This window comes from Poromitra crassiceps, assembly GCF_964638095.1.
Source record: "Poromitra crassiceps genome assembly, chromosome: 6".
Taxonomy (NCBI): domain Eukaryota; kingdom Metazoa; phylum Chordata; class Actinopteri; order Beryciformes; family Melamphaidae; genus Poromitra; species Poromitra crassiceps.
This window is the reverse complement of record NC_139627.1, coordinates 51167607-51184076: the sequence shown is the minus strand read 5'-3', so window position 1 is coordinate 51184076 and position 16470 is coordinate 51167607. Positions and strand designations below refer to the sequence as shown.

Sequence of the window (16470 nt, the reverse complement as noted above, 5' to 3'; positions counted from 1 at the left end):
CACACAGGTGTGGGATTTGTGTGTATTTCTCTCTATCCCCATCTCTCTTTCTCAAATACATACAAGATAATCATTATTAAATAGTTATATACCCCACACCCCATCTCTCACACACAAGACAATATATCTCTCTCTCTCTCACACACACACACACACACACACACACACACAAGATAATCAGATTATAAACAGATATCAACTAAAGCCTCTCTCTCACTCACACACACACAACACACACACACACACACACACACACACACACACACACACACACACACACACACACACACACACACACACACACACACACACACACACACAGAGAGAGAGAGAGAAACATATTCAATAAAATTAACAGAGACACAACATACCTGTCTTTGTATAGATGAAGAGAAGAGCGCTGCGTGGACTTAAAAATATGAGAGCCAGGTGCACGTGGATGGGTTAACTTAAAGTAGTTAATAGAAAAATAAAGTTTGTCTCCCGCGAAAAAAACCTTTGTGGAGAGTGGAAGAGAGCAAACCTTAAAAATTCCCACAGCAACACTGGTCTTTGTAGTAGAATTTTTTTAAAAAGCCTTTATTTTAAACATGGCTATAGATTAAAAAACACCAACATGTTTCTGCTCACACAGGAGCCTTCATCAGGGAGTAATACCTGTCTTTGTATCGTGGATCCAGTTGTGTTGCAACTGAGTATAGTGGCTCAGATTCCAGATCTCTGAAGCGTCTGTTCACAGCATCAAGCAGGGTGGCTTTCATCTTCTTAATCCCCTCGTCTGCACTGTTTTCTCGAGTAAGAAGGCGTTTGAGGACAGCAACCATGGGGATGACATCAGATGCACAGGCCGATGCAGAGCTCACCTGCTTTGTCAGCTCTTCAAAGGGGGCTAGAGCTGCGACAGTCTTTTCCAGTACACCCCACTGGCTTGCAGTCAACACGGCTGGCATTTCATACTCCGCTGAGTATGCGCAAAGCACACGTTTCTGTTCAATGAGGCTCTCGATCATATAATATGTGCTGTTCCACCTCGTTCGTACATCTTGTTGCAGACGCTTCGGCTTCTTTGACATATCGACTTGAATGTCCTCCAAGCGTGAATACGCAAGTGGCGAGTGCTTGAAGTGTCCCACAATTTTTCTGCCTATGGCAACAGCATCAGTTACACTACACTGTGAAAGCAGTCCCTCATTCACAATAAGTTGCAGCGTATGCGCCAAGCATCCCAAACTGGCAACGCCCATCGTATTCATTGCTTTTTTGACGTTACTGGCATTGTCCCTTAAAATGACATGGACTTTGCTCTTGACAATATTCCATGCCTGCAACATCTCTTCTGTTGCTGCAGCGATGGAATCTCCTGTGTGTGAGCCACGGAACTCTTTGGCATGCAGCACTGCTCTTTGCAAAGTAAAACTTGAGTCTATCCACTGTGCTGTCAGACTTAGTAATGACATTGGACACACGTCTGAGCTCCAGATGTCAGTTGTCAAACTAATCGCGGAAACATCTTCCAAGCATTTCGAAATGAATCCACGCACTTCCTCGTACTTTTTTGGGATAGCCGTATCAGAAATGAAATGCCGGTTCGGCATGGCGTAACGAGGCTCCAGTTGTTCAACTAAGCGTTGGAAACCCACATTTTCAACAACAGAAAGCGGCTGGTCATCCAGCACAATGAACTCGGTGATTTTATCCGTTATCATCTTTGCCTTGCTGCTGTTTGGAGCAAGTTTGTCACGCTTCTGAAGTGATTCCAGCAATGTTTGTTGTTGCGGCTCACGCTTCCTCTTGGCACTCGTTGTCGCCACAAACTCAGCATACTCCTTTCCGTGGTGTTTCTGCAAATGTTTGATCAAGTTTGTGGTGTTAAAAGATGTAGAGCTGCTGCCACCCCTCGAAATACTCGCTTTGCACAAACTGCAATCGGCTGTTTTGCTCTTTTCTTCTTTCAGCGTAAAATATGTCCACACGGCCGACATGACACCAGCAGCACAGCACACTACAGCTCAGTCACGTGACATGCTGCTCAGCAACAGTGCCGTCTCTCTTTACGGCACGTCGTGCAACGTTTAGAGAGGCATTTCCCTGATTGTTTGAGATAATTTGAGCGCATGGATCGGATCGGACATTATTATTTTTTCATGACCGATATCCGATCCGGCTATTTTGGCCGTATCGGTACCGATACCGATACTGAATATCGGATCGGACCATCCCTAGTTAAAAGCGACAAACAACTCACCCAGCTGACTTTTCATGGACCCCTTGCGTGGGATAACACGCACATCTCTTGTAAGCACACATAGGCACTTGACGCGGCTGGTCACGCACATTGAAAAGTTGATGATTAGTACGGTAATATAAATTAATTGTACAAGTGGTCTCTCTAACTCCTGATCTGAAGTCAAATTTAAAGGAGAATTCACGTTTTTTTACAACCTGGACCATATTTCCAGCTTTAATTATTATTTTTAACTCACCCTGATTTCTTGTTGTTGTAATCGATCCACCACAGCGTTATAATGTGCCGAGCAGCGGCCTGGAACAGAGGAAATAGGGGCATGTGTAATACAGTGTATGTGTATTTACATCCTATAAAGAGCTTATTTTCACACTGCAGCTCATATCCTTATTATGTATCATAGTCATACAGACATGACAAAATGAAATTCAAGGTCTTTCAAGTACTTTTTAAGGCAGTATTTTTTCATTTTCAAGGACTTATTAAGGACTTAAATATAAATAAATAGATTTGCCCCAAAGGGTGCATCAAATTTGCATTATATTACGGATTGTGTCTTTAACAAGTCAATTCTACTATCAATCAATCAATGCAATCAATCAATAATCAATGCAAAAAAGACAGCAGAGATTGTTTTTGGGTCTCCACCTGACACACACAGCTCCTACTATCCATAACGAACAGATCAAACAGGTATGCTCCTTCACATACCTAGGAGTAATAATAGACCACCTGCTGTCATGGAAAGACCACGTAGAGTCCCTGTGTAAGAAAACAAAGCAAAGACTATACTTTATTCGCCGGTTAAGATCTTTTGGTGCTAGTAAACAGATTCTTCTATTATTTTTTACCTCAGTGATTATGAGTGTTTTACAGTACTGCAGTACCACCTAGTCTGTTACCTTAAAATCACAACTACTAAGACAGATGAATATTTGTTAAAAAATTGTTGGTAAACCACTCCATAGTCTATATGAGTCTACATACGTCAACAGTGTATTAAGGTTAGCTAGAAATATTGCCTCAAACACTAATCATGTGTTACATGAAGAATATGAATTCCTGCCCTCTGGCAGGAGATACTTAATCCCAACATTTGATTTAGGTCAGACTAAGAAAGTCCTTTATACATCAGTCGATCCTGAGGCTTAATCAAGAACATGGCCGAGGGTCAGTGGAACAGTGACCAGTGCTCTCTGTATGTTGTATGTGTGTCATGTATTTTTGGTTTTGTTCTCTTTGTCATGTGTTTTGTATGTGGGACTGCTGCTGTCTTGCAAGACAAATTTCAGTGTAAACTGACAATAGAGTACCGTATATCGTATCGTATCATATCATAATCCTGTGATTAGTATTGAGTTGGCACGGTGCTAAAATTATGTCTACAGGTATAAACAGTTAGAAAAAGAAAAGAAAAAGTTAAATTTAATACTTTTTATATTATAAAAAGTATTAGCTTATTAAACTATTAAGCTAGCTATTAAGTTAGCTAGTAAGCTAGCTATTCAGGGAGAGGTTGTGTATTAACAGCCTGTCGTTTGTCATGTTGTAGGTTCAAATCCCTGAATGACATCAACTCCAATCACTACTTACTGTTTCAGTGTGGGACACGCTGGCTGGCCTTCCGTCTGGACTTTATGAGTGCAATCATGACCCTGTTGGTGGCGCTGTTTGTAGTGCTCAGCTCTAATGATGTCATCAGTCCAGCCACAAAAGGCCTGGCCCTGTCCTTCACCATACAGGTAAACCGCTTCACTGGACTACTGACAATATTCACAACTGCTTTATCTATATGAGGACGAGGGGGGGGGGGGGGGGATTGGCCACGTACAATTGGAGAGAATATAAGGGGGAAATCGGAACAAGAAGAAAATATAAGGTTGTGGAATGTTTAAAACCATACACACACACACACACACACACACACACACACACTTTGTTTGTATATACATTACGAAAGTAATATATAGTAGTGCTGTTCAAGAACTCAAAGACACTTTACACAATATACTAAACACTGAGGGGGTGGGGGGTGATGTCAGTGAGACAGACAGCGGACAAACAGAACAGAGACACACAAGGCTGGGGGGGACTAAGAGAAGGTGATGGAGAAGAGATGCGTCTTGAGGCAGGACTGGTAAGCTGTAAGGGATTCAGAATTTCTGATTTCTTGAGGGAGTGAGTTCCAGAAGCTCAGAGCTGCCAGAGAGAAGGCTCTCTCCCCAAAACTGCAGAGGTTGGACTTGGGGGTGGAGAGAACGTCAGCTGAGATGGGAGTCTGAGGGAAAGGGAGGATTGGTATCGGGAGAGGAGACCAGTGAGGTATGGGGGGGGCCAGTTCGTGAAAGGCTTTGTAGGTGATGACGAGGATTTTGAACTTGATCCGGGGTGAGATGGGAAGCCAGTGAAGTTCTTTTAGGGATGGGGTGATGTGCTGCCAGGGGCGTCATGCAAGCCAAAAATCTGAGGGGGCGAACTCCTACGGACGGCGCCGAATTTTTAAAACCAACCCCCCAAAAAAATTGGGGGGTTGGAAGCCAGATTTAGATCTCATTTTAAATTAACAGAGTGAGCAGGTGTAACCATAAGGCTATTTTCCAAACTGCTCTCAGCCTCCTGGAAAGATCCATAATCACCAGACTAAGTACATTGCCACTGCCCAGGCTCAATGGACTTGACAAAAAAGGGAGACCACACGTTTCAAAGCAATGTAACACAATGTTTATTTTGGCTGGTATTGCCTTTTCAGAAGGTAGACATCTCTTCTCTTCCATTAGTCTCATCTAGTGTCCTCTAGAGCAGGGCTTCCCAACCATTTTTGTGCCAAGGACTGGTAGATACATGGGACAAAAAAGGCGCGGACCGGTTGTCAATTTTAATGGTTTTAGTTATATATATTTACTCACCAGGTGGTGACAAAGGGTAAATAACAGCCTTTTGTGTTGTAGTGTATGTAGCCTATACAGTATTTATGTTTTTGTTTTAACTACAAACATAAATAAACGTCAACTTGAAACTATGTTTCAACTACCACACAGCCTATAATATTATAGCCTATGTTTATTAAAAAAAAATAAAAAAAATGGGCATGACGCCACTGTGTGCTGCCAGGATTTGGTGTGGGTAGGAGACGGTCAGCTGTATTCTTGACCAGTTGGAGTCTGTTGATGAGGTTGACGTTGATGCCATGGAGGACTGAGTTGCAATAGTCAAGACGGGAGGAAATGAAGGCAGTCTTTCAGTGGCAGGGTGACCTGACCAGATCTTGGCAATATTGCGGAGGTGGAAGAAGGAGAATTTGATGATTCGTGGGGCTCAAGGGAAAGAGTGGGGTCAATGATCATGCCGAGGTTGCGTGCCTGGGGGGATGTGGAAACAGTGGTGCCATCAATGGTGAATGTGGGGTTGTTGGTTTTGCAGAAGGTGGATTTGGAGCCGATGAAGAGAAGTTCCGTTTTATCACTGTTGAGTTGTAAGAAGTTTTGTTGCATCCAGAGGTTTATAGCAGACATGCAGGAATTGATGTCGGAGAGGGGTGAATTGTGGGGTGATGAGGTGCTGAGGTAGATCTGGGTGTCATCGGCATAGCAGTGGAAGTCCAGGTTGAAATTGCGGTGGATCTGACCAAGGAAGAGGATGTAAATGATGAACAGGAGTGGGCCGAGTACAGAACCTTGGGGAACATCTTGAGTGACTGTGGCGAGCACAGAGGAGTGGTTGTGGAGTGAAATGAAGTGAGAACGGTTGGAGAGGTGTCTTCAATACTGAGGTCTTCCAGTCTGGAGAGCAGGATGTTGTGGCTCACGGTATCGAAGGCTGCACTCAGGTCGAGAAGAGTGAGGATGTTGAGGGATCCGGCGTCGGCAGAGGTGAGGAGGTCATTGAAGACTTTGAGGAGTGCAGTTTCTGTGCTGTGGAGTGGGTGGAAACCAGACTGGAGGGGTTCAAGTAGGTTTGAAGAAGAACACACTCAATATAACAAACAACAATTTTAGGATCACTAAATGCTTATAATTTGCTAGCAAACTAAGGTTGTTCAGGGCAAACCAAGCTTGTTCACCAACTTTCAGGGTGATCTTCTCTGAATGTTGCTTTTACGATACAAACGTTCAAATAAGCATAATCTCCTTCAACTATTTTCAGATTTGAAAGCTTACAATCTGCACCTTCATAATCTGTAAAAAAAGAAGGAAAATGATCAGCCCCTGTCACACATTGCAAACAACTGCAACATGTGTGTGTGTGTGTGTGTGTGTGTGTGTGTGTGTGTGTGTGTGTGTGTGTGTGTGTGTGTGTGTGTGTGTGTGTGTGTGCGTGCGTGCGTGCGTGCGTGCTGACCAGCTATCAGGCCTGTTGCAGCACGTAGTGACGTTGGCGACGGAGGTGGAGGCGAGGTTCAACTCGGTGGAGCGGCAGCAGGAATATATCACGGTCAGACAGCACACTTCCTCTCTTGCTCAGACAGATGATGACTACTGAAGACCATGGCACACCAATCAAACATTCTCCAACAGCTGCCAACACAACTGGCAACATTCTAATGATGCGGCAGTGAATGTTGGCAGTTGTCTTAGAATGTCCTTTGAAAAGAAACTGCCGATGGCACACTGCTCAAATAAATCCAAAGAAAACAGTTGACCAAACTAACAGTTGAGTTCAAGACTGCTGACGATGCAGGTTTTCTGGGTACTAGCTTCCAGTAGCATCCCTCCATTTTCTCGCCACTCAGCTCTATGTTGGCAACAGGGCGAACAGAGCAGCCCTGTTGCCTGTCTTAGAATGTCCTTTGAAAAGTAACTGCCGATGGCACACTGCTCAAATAAATCCAAAGAAAACAGTTGACCAAACTAACAGTTGAGTTCAAGACTGCTGACGATGCAGGTTTTCTGGGTACTAGCTTCCAGTAGCATCCCTCCATTTTCTCGCCACTCAGCTCTATGTTGGCAACAGGGCGAACAGAGCAGCCCAGAGCTCCCCCCCCCCCCCCCCCCCCCCCCCCGCATGGGTCAGAGTAATATTTCCGGTGCATCTTGTCATGTCATGGTGTTTTGGGGTCATTAGTAAACGAGATTGATTCTGTTCTTTTTCTATATTTATTTTTGGTAGTGCTATTTTACATTGAAGTCAACCTGGAGAGGCTTGTGTTTTCCCCCTAAAAGGGGCCGGGGCCTAATTGCCGATCTGATGTATACTTGATTCATGAAATTAAGGTCTGACAAACACATCATACCCTGTAGGGCAGAATACTTATTCCTTCTGTTTTTTCTTTGCTGTGACCAGAGTCTATTCACCTTATGTTGCCACGTCCACTTTTTCCTCTTCCGTGTAAGACGCAATTGTATTTGTTCTTCCGGTCCATCGTTAGCCGGCCGGTAAATATGGATGAACTGTAAACTGTGAATGAAGTTTGGCAACATTCAGAAGCTACACTGCAGCCAACTTCAGTTACATGTTCATAGCGTTCCTGCTGCGAGGAGCTGATGGCTGTACCCGGTTGGCATTTAACGTTAAAAAGCATGTCAACAGTGTTTTCTCACTTCCAGTACAGTAGGAGTTGACAGGAGAAGCCTACTAGCTAGCGTTATCGTGCATTCCTTTATAACTGGGTACTGGTCATCTTACGACTTCAAAGGGACGGTGACATCACCAGAGCTGGTATTTCCCATTCCAAACTCGTAGGAGCCTCAGCAGCCCCGACCTCAAAAATCCAAGATGGCTGCGCCGCGCAACAACAGTAGTATAATTGTAGTAATCTTGTTTAGCACTTCTGTTTTGTTTGTGTCTCATTAAATCAGCTGCACTGCCTAACTTCTATCTGTGTGGACATGAGGCTGCATGTTTGTATGCGCAAAACTGTCAACTGTTATTGCTAACAATGGCTAGCCTGGCTAGAGACTGGATCTGACCAGTGCAGTGAACTTCCCAGCTCAAGTTTTCTGCAAATGGAACGCTAACAAAACGGATGTGACGTCGTCATTTAGCCGCATGATTAGTCCGACCGGTCACACAGCCAGCATGCTCCTCGCTGCTCGTTAAAAATGTCCAAATAGGCATTATTCTGATAAACTGGTCACATATTTTGAATGTTACGTTCGCATCCGGAAAAATATTAAAACTTTACAACAGTTTGTTTTTTTGCTTGACAACAGCTTTTTGGCAAGTCTAAAAATGATAAAGGTAGGAGTAATCTACTCCCGGGTCTAAAACCGAAAGACATGACAAAATGACGTCACGCAGAATTGTCCTGATGAGCAAATGATAAGGTGAATAAATCACTCAGTCGGTCCACAAAAAGTTCACCACCCTCTGATGGGCACAGTTTTATGTGTGTGTGTGTGTGTGTGTGTGTGTGTGTGTGTGTGTGTGTGTGTGTGTGTGTGTGTGTGTGTGTGTGTGTGTGTGTGTGTGTGTGTGTGTGTGTGGCAGTGGCCTTAACGCCTTGGCAGTACCGCAGCGACGTGGCCAAATGAAATGAGTAACAACTGGCCTCTATCTATAGGACTGTGTGTCTGAGGCCCCCAGGCAAATGGAGGGAGGCCATATTCCAGAAGACTGGCCCCAGGGAGGAGCCATCACCTTCCTGGACTATAAGATGAGGTACAGGGACAATACACCCATTGTCCTGAACGGGCTCAAGCTGGACATCAGAGCTGGGGAGAAGCTGGGCATCGTGGGAAGGACAGGCTCTGGTAAGGACCTGGCTCCAACAGTAGTACTGTTGGTACATCCTGCATTTTGTCCGGCCCAATCCTCCCACATGAACATGGAGACGTTGATACTCTCTGGAAAGATGCTTTCAGAAAGGATGGCTTGAACTTTGACATAATAAGCCACAAAGCTTAAAGTCAAGTCAAGTTTATTTGTATAGCCCTAATTCACAAGCATGTCCCAGAGGGCTTCACAGAAAATATGTCTAGCTAATAGCTGACACAACAGTTGCAAATTACAGTAGTAATGATAACACATTGAACAATTGATAGAGAAATATAGAAAATATAGAAATATAGGAGAGAGCAGAGGAGAGAGCAGGAGAAGGGAGGGAGAGCAGGGGGAATGTGAGAGAGGAGAGAGCAGGAAAGTGATGAGGTGGGGAGGGAATGGGAAATGTTGGGGAGTAGAGGAGGTGGAGAAGGAGCAGGGGAAGGGGGAAAGAGGAGAGAGCAGGGGAGGGGGGAGGGAGAGCGGGGGGATGGGGGAGGAGAGAGCAGGGGGAGGGAGGAGGTGGGGGGAGGGAATGGGAAATGTGGGGGAGGAGAGAACAGAGAAGGAGGGGTGGGGAAGGAGCAGGGGAAGGGGGAAAGAAAGAGAATGGGTGTCATGCTTTAAAATAGAATGGATGCCATGCTTTAGAATAGTGGGGGGGGGGGGGGAGTTCAGGAAGGGGAGGAGGTGGGGAGGGAGAGCAGGGGGAGTATGAGAGAGTATGTGGAGAGAACAGGGAAATGAGGGCTAGCTGACACAACAGTAGCAAATTTCAGTAGTAATAATAACACATTGAACAATCATATGATAGAGAAATATAGAAAATATAGAAATATAGGATAGAATGGGTGCCATGCTTTAGGGTTGAACATCTTTTTCCTTTCTCATGACAGAGACATGGTTTGCAGTTAGTTTTAGGGTTATTTATTTTCTCCCTTTTTGGAACTCTAAACCACAAGTTCTCAAAGTGGGGTCCGTGGACCCCCATGGGTCTTTAAGGGGGTTCTAGGGCATACCTAGCAAAAAAGGGGATAATTTATTTTGACTATAATTCCATCCATAAGTAACACAATGACAGAATGTATGGCTATTTTGGTCATGGGTTTCATACACTGACATCTGAAAGCAAAAATCTGATCAGATGGGGGACCCTGGGACCAAATCTTATCAGATGGGGGTCCATGGTCTAATTTGTGTCAGTTTAGGGGTGCTTGATGTGAAACAGTTTGAGAGCCACTGCTCTAAACAACCAGGACATGGTCACTTTATTTTTTATAGATTATCAACTTTAATGACAAATAATGATGAAATCATGAGAGTTTATTTGTTTATTAAAACGGATCCCCATTAGCTGACGCCTAGATGAGTGCTCATCTTCCTGGGGTCCAGTATAATAATATACATGACATAACAGAGCGCTCGTCTTCCTGGGGTCCAGTATAATAATATACATGACATAACAGAGCGCTCGTCTTCCTGGGGTCCAGTATAATAATATACATGACATAACAGACCGCTCGTCTTCCTGGGGTCCAGTATAATAATATACATGACATAACAGAGCGCTCGTCTTCCTGGGGTCCAGTATAATAATATACATGACATAACAGAGCGCTCGTCTTCCTGGGGTCCAGTATAATAATATACATGACATAACAGACCGCTCGTCTTCCTGGGGTCCAGTACAATAATATACATGACATAACAGACCGCTCGTCTTCCTGGGGTCAGTATAATAATATACATGACATAACAGACCGCTCGTCTTCCTGTGGTCCAGTATAATAATATACATGACATAACAGACCGCTCGTCTTCCTGGGGTCCAGTATAATAATATACATGACATAACAGACCGCTCGTCTTCCTGGGGTCCAGTATAATAATATACATGACATAACAGACCGCTCGTCTTCCTGGGGTCCAGTATAATAATATACATGACATAACAGACCGCTCGTCTTCCTGGGGTCCAGTATAATAATATACATGACATAACAGACCGCTCGTCTTCCTGGGGTCCAGTATAATAATATACATGACATAACAGAGCGCTCGTCTTCCTGGGGTCCAGTATAATAATATACATGACATAACAGACCGCTCGTCTTCCTGGGGTCCAGTATAATAATATACATGACATAACAGAGCGCTCGTCTTCCTGGGGTCCAGTATAATAATATACATGACATAACAGAGCGCTCGTCTTCCTGGGGTCCAGTATAATAATATACATGACATAACAGACCGCTCGTCTTCCTGGGGTCCAGTACAATAATATACATGACATAACAGACCGCTCGTCTTCCTGGGGTCAGTATAATAATATACATGACATAACAGACCGCTCGTCTTCCTGTGGTCCAGTATAATAATATACATGACATAACAGACCGCTCGTCTTCCTGGGGTCCAGTATAATAATATACATGACATAACAGACCGCTCGTCTTCCTGGGGTCCAGTATAATAATATACATGACATAACAGACCGCTCGTCTTCCTGGGGTCCAGTATAATAATATACATGACATAACAGACCGCTCGTCTTCCTGGGGTCCAGTATAATAATATACATGACATAACAGACGGCTCGTCTTCCTGGGGTCCAGTATAATAATATACATGACATAACAGACCGCTCGTCTTCCTGTGGTCCAGTATAATAATATACATGACATAACAGACCGCTCGTCTTCCTGGGGTCCAGTATAATAATATACATGACATAACAGACCGCTCGTCTTCCTGGGGTCCAGTATAATAATATACATGACATAACAGACCGCTCGTCTTCCTGGGGTCCAGTATAATAATATACATGACATAACAGACCGCTCGTCTTCCTGGGGTCCAGTACAATAATATACATGACATAACAGAGCGCTCGTCTTCCTGGGGTCCAGTACAATAATATACATGACATAACAGACCGCTCGTCTTCCTGTGGTCCAGTATAATAATATACATGACATAACAGACCGCTCGTCTTCCTGGGGTCCAGTACAATAATATACATGACATAACAGACCGCTCGTCTTCCTGTGGTCCAGTATAATAATATACATGACATAACAGACCACTCGTCTTCCTGTGGTCCAGTATAATAATATACATGACATAACAGACCGCTCGTCTTCCTGGGGTCCAGTGTAATAATATACATGACATAACAGACCGCTCGTCTTCCTGGAGTCCAGTACAATAATATACATGACATAACAGACCGCTCGTCTTCCTGTGGTCCAGTATAATAATATACATGACATAACAGACCGCTCGTCTTCCTGTGGTCCAGTATAATAATATACATGACATAACAGACCGCTCGTCTTCCTGGGGTCCAGTACAATAATATACATGACATAACAGACCGCTCGTCTTGCTGGGGTCCAGTATAATAATATACATGACATAACAGACCGCTCGTCTTCCTGGGGTCCAGTACAATAATATACATGACATAACAGACCGCTCGTCTTCCTGTGGTCCAGTATAATAATATACATGACATAACAGCCCGCATGTCTTCCTGGGGTCCAGTATAATAATATACATGACATAACAGACCGCTCGTCTTCCTGGGGTCCAGTACAATAATATACATGACATAACAGACCGCTCGTCTTCCTGGGGTCAGTATAATAATATACATGACATAACAGACCGCTCGTCTTCCTGTGGTCCAGTATAATAATATACATGACATAACAGACCGCTCGTCTTCCTGGGGTCCAGTATAATAATATACATGACATAACAGACCGCTCGTCTTCCTGGGGTCCAGTATAATAATATACATGACATAACAGACCGCTCGTCTTCCTGGGGTCCAGTATAATAATATACATGACATAACAGACCGCTCGTCTTCCTGGGGTCCAGTATAATAATATACATGACATAACAGACCGCTCGTCTTCCTGGGGTCCAGTATAATAATATACATGACATAACAGACCGCTCGTCTTCCTGTGGTCCAGTATAATAATATACATGACATAACAGACCGCTCGTCTTCCTGGGGTCCAGTATAATAATATACATGACATAACAGACCGCTCGTCTTCCTGGGGTCCAGTATAATAATATACATGACATAACAGACCGCTCGTCTTCCTGTGGTCCAGTATAATAATATACATGACATAACAGACCGCTCGTCTTCCTGGGGTCCAGTATAATAATATACATGACATAACAGACCGCTCGTCTTCCTGGGGTCCAGTATAATAATATACATAACATAACAGACCGCTCGTCTTCCTGGGGTCCAGTACAATAATATACATGACATAACAGAGCGCTCGTCTTCCTGGGGTCCAGTACAATAATATACATGACATAACAGACCGCTCGTCTTCCTGTGGTCCAGTATAATAATATACATGACATAACAGACCGCTCGTCTTCCTGGGGTCCAGTACAATAATATACATGACATAACAGACCGCTCGTCTTCCTGTGGTCCAGTATAATAATATACATGACATAACAGACCACTCGTCTTCCTGTGGTCCAGTATAATAATATACATGACATAACAGACCGCTCGTCTTCCTGTGGTCCAGTATAATAATATACATGACATAACAGACCGCTCGTCTTCCTGGGGTCCAGTACAATAATATACATGACATAACAGACCGCTCGTCTTGCTGGGGTCCAGTATAATAATATACATGACATAACAGACCGCTCGTCTTCCTGGGGTCCAGTACAATAATATACATGACATAACAGACCGCTCGTCTTCCTGTGGTCCAGTATAATAATATACATGACATAACAGCCCGCATGTCTTCCTGGGGTCCAGTATAATAATATACATGACATAACAGACCGCTCGTCTTCCTGTGGTCCAGTATAATAATATACATGACATAACAGACCGCTCGTCTTCCTGGGGTCCAGTATAATAATATACATGACATAACAGACCGCTCGTCTTCCTGTGGTCCAGTATAATAATATACATGACATAACAGACCGCTCGTCTTCCTGTGGTCCAGTATAATAATATACATGACATAACAGACCGCTCGTCTTCCTGGGGTCCAGTACAATAATATACATGACATAACAGACCGCTCGTCTTGCTGGGGTCCAGTATAATAATATACATGACATAACAGACCGCTCGTCTTCCTGGGGTCCAGTACAATAATATACATGACATAACAGACCGCTCGTCTTCCTGTGGTCCAGTATAATAATATACATGACATAACAGCCCGCATGTCTTCCTGGGGTCCAGTATAATAATATACATGACATAACAGACCGCTCGTCTTCCTGTGGTCCAGTATAATAATATACATGACATAACAGACCGCTCGTCTTCCTGGGGTCCAGTATAATAATATATATGACATAACAGACCGCTCGTCTTCCTGGGGTCCAGTATAATAATATACATGACATAACAGACCGCTCGTCTTCCTGTGGTCCAGTATAATAATATACATGACATAACAGACCGCTCGTCTTCCTGTGGTCCAGTATAATAATATACATGACATAACAGCCCGCATGTCTTCCTGGGGTCCAGTATAATAATATACATGACATAACAGACCGCTCGTCTTCCTGTGGTCCAGTATAATAATATACATGACATAACAGACCGCTCGTCTTCCTGGGGTCCAGTATAATAATATACATGACATAACAGACCGCTCGTCTTCCTGGGGTCCAGTATAATAATATACATGACATAACAGACCGCTCATCTTCCTGGGGTCCAGTATAATAATATACATGACATAACAGACCGCTCGTCTTCCTGGGGTCCAGTATAATAATATACATGACATAACAGACCGCTCGTCTTCCTGTGGTCCAGTATAATAATACACATGACATAACAGACCGCTCGTCTTCCTGGGGTCCAGTATAATAATACACATGACATAACAGACCGCTCGTCTTCCTAGGGTCCAGTATAATAATATACATGACATAACAGACCGCTCATCTTCCTGGGGTCCAGTATAATAATATACATGACATAACAGACCGCTCATCTTCCTGGGGTCCAGTATAATAATATACATGACATAACAGAGTGCTCGTCTTCCTGGGGTCCAGTATAATAATATACATGACATAACAGACTGCTCGTCTTCCTGGGGTCCAGTATAATAATATACATGACATAACAGACCGCTCGTCTTCCTGGGGTCCAGTATAATAATATACATGACATAACAGACCGCTCGCCTTCCTGGGGTCCAGTATAATAATATACATGACATAACAGAGTGCTCGTCTTCCTGGGGTCCAGTACAATAATATACATGACATAACAGAGTGCTCGTCTTCCTGGGGTCCAGTATAATAATATACATGACATAACAGAGTGCTTGTCTTCCTGGGGTCCAGTACAATAATATACATGACATAACAGACCGCTCGTCTTCCTGGAGTCCAGTACAATAATATACATGACATAACAGACCGCTCGTCTTCCTGGAGTCCAGTACAATAATATACATGACATAACAGAGTGCTCGTCTTCCTGGGGTCCAGTACAATAATATACATGACATAACAGACCGCTCGTCTTCCTGGAGTCCAGTACAATAATATACATGACATAACAGACTGCTCTTCTTCCTGGGGTCCAGTATAATAATATACATGACATAACAGACCGCTCGTCTTCCTGGAGTCCAGTACAATAATATACATGACATAACAGACCGCTCGTCTTCCTGGAGTCCAGTACAATAATATACATGACATAACAGAGTGCTCGTCTTCCTGGGGTCCAGTACAATAATATACATGACATAACAGACCGCTCGTCTTCCTGGAGTCCAGTACAATAATATACATGACATAACAGAGTGCTCGTCTTCCTGGGGTCCAGTACAATAATATACATGACATAACAGACCGCTCGTCTTCCTGGAGTCCAGTACAATAATATACATGACATAACAGACCGCTCTTCTTCCTGGGGTCCAGTATAATAATATACATGACATAACAGACCGCTCGTCTTCCTGGGGTCCAGTATAATAATATACATGACATAACAGACCGCTCGTCTTCCTGGGGTCCAGTATAATAATATACATGACATAACAGACCGCTCATCTTCCTGGGGTCCAGTATAATAATATACATGACATAACAGACCGCTCGTCTTCCTGGGGTCCAGTATAATAATATACATGACATAACAGACCGCTCGTCTTCCTGTGGTCCAGTATAATAATACACATGACATAACAGACCGCTCGTCTTCCTGGGGTCCAGTATAATAATACACATGACATAACAGACCGCTCGTCTTCCTAGGGTCCAGTATAATAATATACATGACATAACAGACCGCTCATCTTCCTGGGGTCCAGTATAATAATATACATGACATAACAGACCGCTCATCTTCCTGGGGTCCAGTATAATAATATACATGACATAACAGAGTGCTCGTCTTCCTGGGGTCCAGTATAATAATATACATGACATAACAGACTGCTCGTCTTCCTGGGGTCCAGTATAATAAAATA

The 16470-nt window shown here is 43.6% G+C and overlaps 1 protein-coding gene across 1 annotated transcript in view; it reads left to right on the top strand.

Moving 5' to 3' along the window:
• LOC310777966 (ATP-binding cassette sub-family C member 12-like) overlaps nucleotides 1–16470 on the top strand; it is a gene marked incomplete at its 5' end in the record, with an annotated part of 87500 nt that overhangs the window by 64224 nt on the left and 6806 nt on the right. The window contains 3 exons of the mRNA XM_083638297.1: nucleotides 3798–3987; nucleotides 6587–6676; nucleotides 8745–8934. Of these exons, the coding sequence (XP_083494423.1) occupies nucleotides 3798–3987; nucleotides 6587–6676; nucleotides 8745–8934 (470 nt within the window). The remainder of the gene's footprint in view (nucleotides 1–3797; nucleotides 3988–6586; nucleotides 6677–8744; nucleotides 8935–16470) is intronic.